Genomic DNA, 6,262 nt, shown 5'->3' with positions numbered 1-6,262 from the left:
TGCGAGAATCGACAAATTCGACTCCGCATTGTTCACAAAATTTCGGGTCTTCTTTTTCTTCTCCAATTACTCGATAATTACTACAAGCACAAATTTCACTTGTCATAAGCCCAAAAATTCTTTCACAAAATAATCCATCTTTTTCAGGTCCATTGGTTTTGTAATGAAAAGTATAAAATTTTGTCACCTCTCCAACTCTCTCTCCATTATGCAGTATTTTTGTGGCCCAAACATTTATTTGTTGGGAAGAAACTAATCCAATTCATAGTTGTTGATGTTTATACTGATCGATCATAGAAGAAAAATTCTAATTCGTCCCGATTAAGCTTCCTCCCTATTAATTTGGAAGTTTTTGTCAGATACAAGGAAATGGTTCAGTTCCAAAGCTAAAGATCGCGAGCAATCTAAAAGATTACTCTGTACATTTTTCTATTTACCATCCACAGAGACCCTTTTTGAACATAGGCCGGATGTCCGAAACAAATATTTCACAAGGTCCCAATGGAATTATGAAGATCGCCATGCCCATCTTCCACAGAAATAACTTATTTTGTGTATCTTCTCAACATACACAAGTAGGAAAAAGCAAAATTCATAGGTTGAACTAATAAAGCACCTACCAACTCGGGTTTACAGGACGAACGTACAAATACAGAACATGCATATAAAATAAATTATTAAAAATCCAAAATATATGTATCACGTGCACAGGGGTCCAAATTTGTATAAATCTCCAACAGACCGTGACAGCGTTCCACCACAACACGCTTTTGTCAAGGGATTCATTCACAAGGCTTACACAGCAGTCTCTTTTTCGGTTGCTTCCTCAAAAACTCATGGTATGTTTTACTGGAAAGATAGCAAACAATATACTACCAGTGAGAAATTAAAAGCTAAAATCTTATTCATCTCTGTCCAAGCTTATGCACACCAATCATGCACTTAAGGTATAACTAGCTAGGTCAACAAAATGAGGGAATTGCCTGAAATCTAATTTGTGCAGAATCATAATTAATTATTCATACCAATCCTACATCAAATGACAAATTCGGCCTCACTTACAGTAGAAACACTACCATACTGCCTTTATAATAATCAACAACCATATAATAAGTTAAAGATATCCTAGACCTAGAACTAACACCAGAAGCTTTGTTCTTCTGATAGATTTTCTATTTACACAGAACAGTTCAAGTCGCACTACAAGGGTGACTCAGCCATAAAAAGACCTTGATAATATGAAATTAATTCTGCTCTTTATAGGGAGTCCATATCAATTTACAAACATCAACATCAAGACCACCTCGGCCTGCAGCTTTCAGATGACGGTCCAACACCTTGGGATCAGCACAAATTACATGCTGCCCCTTACGGTACTGGATCAACTCTAAACTCTGAAGGGTCGTCAGAATATCCTCTGCCTTGATTGCCGTCATGTCACTGAGCTCCTGCAAAAAGAAATTAACAAGGAACGTGCTGGTAATATAACCAAAGATGATATGCGAATGGAAGCAATTTAACAAAACCAATTAACCAAATGTTCAATGCAAGCACAGAAACAATAACTGCTTCTCACAAAATTAGGAGCACTGCATAACTTAAACATAACTAACATCTAGTTTCCAAGCATGTGTGGATGCCAACAGTATTTTCTTATTTCCAAGTCAAAATGCTAGGAAAAATTTCCTAATTTTAATCTTTTGAATGGTATATGAAAGGGGTAATCTTTGGGATTATCCAAATTTCCCCCACCAGACTCCATGAAAAAAATTTCAACAAATTTATGCTAATGGAGAGTGTTGTGTACAGCATGAAGTGATAAAAAGAATTATGGATATACTTTCCCATCTTCTGCTAGCTAAACACATTACAATTTGAAAGTTTTCATAGGTATCGGATAAACCTTAATAGAGATGTTGCCCTTGTGCTTTTTCAGAATATCTAGAAGTACACGTGTCCAGTATCCTCGGTAGCTTAAAAGACCAAGGTCAGAAAGGGGTCTTTCTGGTGTTCCAACTTTACCTTCCTTCTTCGAAAGCTCGTATGCTGTACAAGGAAATCGACGACGACATACTTAGCAAAACACAACCATAAATTTAACGAATAGTTATCAATTAGTGTGTTCTTCTAGATAACAACCATAAATTTTAGATCACAACAACACAAGTAATCTAAAATCCATTGTGCTGCACCAAGCGTTACCCCTAAATTCTCCCAAACAAGGAATTTCTATGATAAAGGTGGTTCGCTCAAAATGATTGGCTGTATTCCCTGATATATTGTTTAAGAAAACTACTTGAGACTTGCACCTAGAATCACCCTTAAGTGCCATTTGTAAGGCTTATCCCTCATGACGATTAAGGTGTCTGCCCTTTCTCTTGCATCTTCCAGACATTAATTTGCTGGTCTTAACTTTTTGGGCTATTTTCTCTCATATTTTTTTATAGATTTATTTATATAATGGTACCTGATAAGCATTTTTAAACAGCAGAAAGGTTTAATCTATATTTGCCCAACATAGATTGTGAGATATCTAATCCTTTAATTTAGTTAACAAAATTATAATCAGGATTTATATAACCTCGTCCGAAACAGATTGTTTAATCCCATTTTGATAGCTATTTTATTTGCCATGCACTGGTTGACCCATATCAATATTCAACCTATGTAGAAACATTGATATTTTGTATTCTGAAATAAATCGGGATCAACTATAGTCCTTGTAGGAAATGGAAAAAAATAATTCTGATTACTTTTTATCCAATATAGTGTTTGTACTTTTTATCTAAAACATAAGGAGCTCACACTTTACCAGGAGATTAGATAAAACATTCTATTGTCTTGAGTGAACAAAGAAGTATCTCAAGATTTATTCCACAATAGAAACTAGTTAAGACTCATCCCACCAAACTTAAGTTGGTTAAAAACTTGGTTTAGCAAGATCCTATCATATCTAGATAAATTATGTGTAGTTATATAAAACCTAGTCAGACCTGGTTCTACAGTTTCAAGTTTTCAAACAGAACCTAAATGACATAAAGACTCTAAGAATTTAATTAACAATATTCTTTTTCTTAAAGGAGCTCTGAGAATGAATTTATATCATCTTTAAGCTACTAACAAGAGGACATATTGTACCCAGGTCATTGATTGGTCAGATTTTTATCAGGAACCAACCCAAACTTTTTCTGTTTTGATAACTTATTACTGAAACCATATTAGTTCTTGGAGTTTCAGCGTAGAATATGTATTCTTAGTGAATATGTGGCATGAAGAGTACACAAAAAGAAAGTTAAATGAAGTAGCTTACAAAATGCAATTAGGAATTTTCCATAGCCTTTTCTCTGATAAGGAGGAAGAGTAAGAATGCAGGCCAAATTATAGGACTCCTCTGAATGCTTTTCCTGCATAAGAGAAATAACAGTAAAAGACATTTGATCTTGTCAGATCTGATTGCAAAACCCATTGCCATTCAAATCTGAAACTCCAAGAGCAATCAATTCTCACAATTCATATTACTGACGAGACATTGCCAAAACAATTATCCCACCTATATCGTAATAAAACATGTTGGCATGAACTTTGTTGGTCCTCACCTCTTAGTTAAGTTTGACAGGTAGAAAAAGTTACCACAAAATCATATTGATTGACAGTAAGATCAAGCTTGCGCAGAAACAAATTTATATAAAACTGATTCTGTATCGAACTAATTTTGGCATACAAGCTGATCCATGATGTATGAAACAAGTGTCATTTTCCATGTGAAGTGGAATTCAAAATATCTATAAATGGAATGAGCTAAACGAAATAAGGAAAATATGACTCCAATAGAATGAAGAAACTGCCTGGATATGCGGTAAAATTCATAGCAACTCCTAAAGGTTTAACATTACCTTGGAGAAGTAGCCAACCATGTGACATCCTCGATCATCACATTCACACAGTACATAAAACAGAAATAGGTCAACATCATAGTACAGGGTCTTGTGATCAAGAAACAATTTAGCCAGATAGCAAAGATTCTGGCCATAAACCTTGTTCTTTTTGCCATCAACCTGTTTCAATGCATGCAAAATTAGTTGAAGACTATTTCAACTTAGAAATTCAAATGGGTGCAGAAAGGAATACTACACTAAAAAATCAGATGAAGTGATGAACACAATTCGCAATAGTATCAATCACGTAGAAACATTGAATGAAGTCTACAGCAATCTACCTGTATTTCCAAAATCAAATACAAAATTACTGCAAGATCAAAATTTTCATAAAGTCAAATAATTCAAATTTGAATATGGCAAGGTAACTCTAGAAATAAATGAATACAAAAAAGTATTTAAAAATCATAATGGTTCTTTTCATTTATGATCATTAGCTTTTTTCAAACATTATGATTAGGTTGAACGAGGGATGTAAATTTACCTCAAACATTGACAAGGTGCCGCTTCGGTATATCTCGTCACCAGGAGGATGCTTGAGATCACATTTCCTCTACAAATACAAACGTAAAAAAAAATAGTGAACACTTGTAAGAATACATCTCAAGGTTAATTTTACCAATGATGATCTTAAGAATGTTAATGATGATGATGACAATGATTGTGGTGGTGTAAAGGTTACCATGGGCATGTCAACAGGTAGAAACGTGGAATAAACATCAGAAAACTCAGAAATTTTATTTTACGCCGATTATTAAAAAAAAAAAAATGAGCACCAGCTTAGAGATGCAGTTAAAATCTTTATTCCAATCACAACTCTGGTATCAACAGTCAAAATTTCATATAAAAACAGGGTAAAAAGAAGAATTGAAGACAAAAAGCTCACCATATGCCTCTGAAGCTGTTCTTTACGCTTCATGAAATTGAGGCAAAACTCACAAAAGAACAGCTTGGTACACTCATTGTATTCTGGTGGAAAGGGGGAGAAGTACCATGTCTCAATCTCATATCTTCCGAGTTCTATCGTTGCAATATTTTTAACTTTTGTAAATTCTTCATGTTCACGCAAGCTTGCAGCATCAAGCTCCTCATGGCCCTGCATGATTTGAAATGACAGATGTCAGTCATCCAAATGAAGTTTTTTGCCGGGAAGAACATAATTGAGATATTTATAGGCGAGAAAAACATGAAAAAGGAGAACAAGTAGATCTGTAATATAATCTATAACGAAAATTCCCAGATTCAATATACTAATTAAATCTCGTTTCAATTCATCCATAACAGGATGACTACAAACAGATTGTGCTGGTATTGTTGACGAACAGAGATTAATATTTACGTAGTAACCAACATAGACCCAAAATAATAGTAACAAAATAATAAAGCACCTCAGAAAAAAGAACAATAATGAAAATACTGACAAGAAATACTGTGAATAGTGAAATGCCTATTAAAACTGCAAGTACCTCTACATGTGTCTCGTCAATCTTCCGCTTTTGGTGGCGTGTCATCTTCAAGCTTGTTACCTGAAACTTTCAACCATGAGAAATAGACATAATGAATAAATTTTACTTAAAAAAGGAGGAGGAAAACAGTAACTTGAAAGCAAGCAATGGCGTGTCATGATGGAAAAACAGAAAAAATGTAATCTACTTGAAGAAGAAATGATGAAGATGACAAAATATGTAAGTGTGAACTTCATGCATGTAATATAAGCTGAGCAAATAGATTAGCATCTGCAAGCAAGAACTTGGAAAATTTGACGAGAAACGAATAGATAGTGCAAAGTTACCTTGTCCTCGACCTTTTCGTCCACAACAGTTTCTACAGAGTCAAGATCAAGTTGTTCAAGTTTTACCCATTCATCAAGTCTCCTGTTGACTGCCCAAAGATAAAGCAAGGACATACAGAAAAACAACCGGTCAAGTGATGTAACAAGAGAATGACAAATTTCATGAATAATGGCGGAGGACTTTATTTCACTCAAGTAATCTAACATTAGGTAACACGGTAAAGCAGTCAACACATGCTTATACGATTCCTGCACTGTGCATCGACAGTCTTGTTTAATCCATCGTCGTGAAACATCAAGAACATAAAACTTAGTTAATTAGTGCATCATAGGATGAAAATTAGAGTGGTGCTGAGTACACAGGGTATGGGTACCGAACACACACAACACCGGATGGGTGGGTGGGTTTTATTAGTTTTTTATACACTTGGTGTGAGTGAGTGCAGGGGTTCTGTACACAGAATTATTCTGATAAAAAAAGGTCGATTGACAAGAATAATTGAAAGAAATAATTTACAAGATATGATTTATCTGT

General features: G+C 34.6%; 1 protein-coding gene across 2 annotated transcripts in view; it reads right to left on the bottom strand.

Annotated features, from left to right (window-relative positions):
- Positions 1–971: 971 nt before the first annotated feature.
- LOC111373021 (histone acetyltransferase of the MYST family 1-like) overlaps positions 972–6,262 on the bottom strand; it is an 8,544-nt gene continuing 3,253 nt past the window's right edge. The window contains exons 2-9 of one of the 2 annotated variants that reach the window (XM_022995472.1): positions 5,728–5,816; positions 5,402–5,467; positions 4,822–5,031; positions 4,420–4,488; positions 3,894–4,055; positions 3,311–3,404; positions 1,904–2,046; positions 972–1,448 (exon numbers count right to left, since the gene is read on the bottom strand). In XM_022995472.1, coding sequence (XP_022851240.1) covers positions 1,245–1,448; positions 1,904–2,046; positions 3,311–3,404; positions 3,894–4,055; positions 4,420–4,488; positions 4,822–5,031; positions 5,402–5,467; positions 5,728–5,816 — 1,037 coding nt within the window. In that variant the 3' untranslated portion in view covers positions 972–1,244. The remainder of the gene's footprint in view (positions 1,449–1,903; positions 2,047–3,310; positions 3,405–3,893; positions 4,056–4,419; positions 4,489–4,821; positions 5,032–5,401; positions 5,468–5,727; positions 5,817–6,262) is intronic. The other variant, XM_022995473.1, reaches the window with a different exon arrangement.

The sequence above is a fragment of the Olea europaea genome, unplaced genomic scaffold (genome assembly GCF_002742605.1).
Source record: "Olea europaea var. sylvestris unplaced genomic scaffold, O_europaea_v1 scaffold1062, whole genome shotgun sequence".
Lineage (NCBI taxonomy): Eukaryota > Viridiplantae > Streptophyta > Magnoliopsida > Lamiales > Oleaceae > Olea > Olea europaea.
This window is presented reverse-complemented; position numbering and strand designations above follow the sequence as displayed.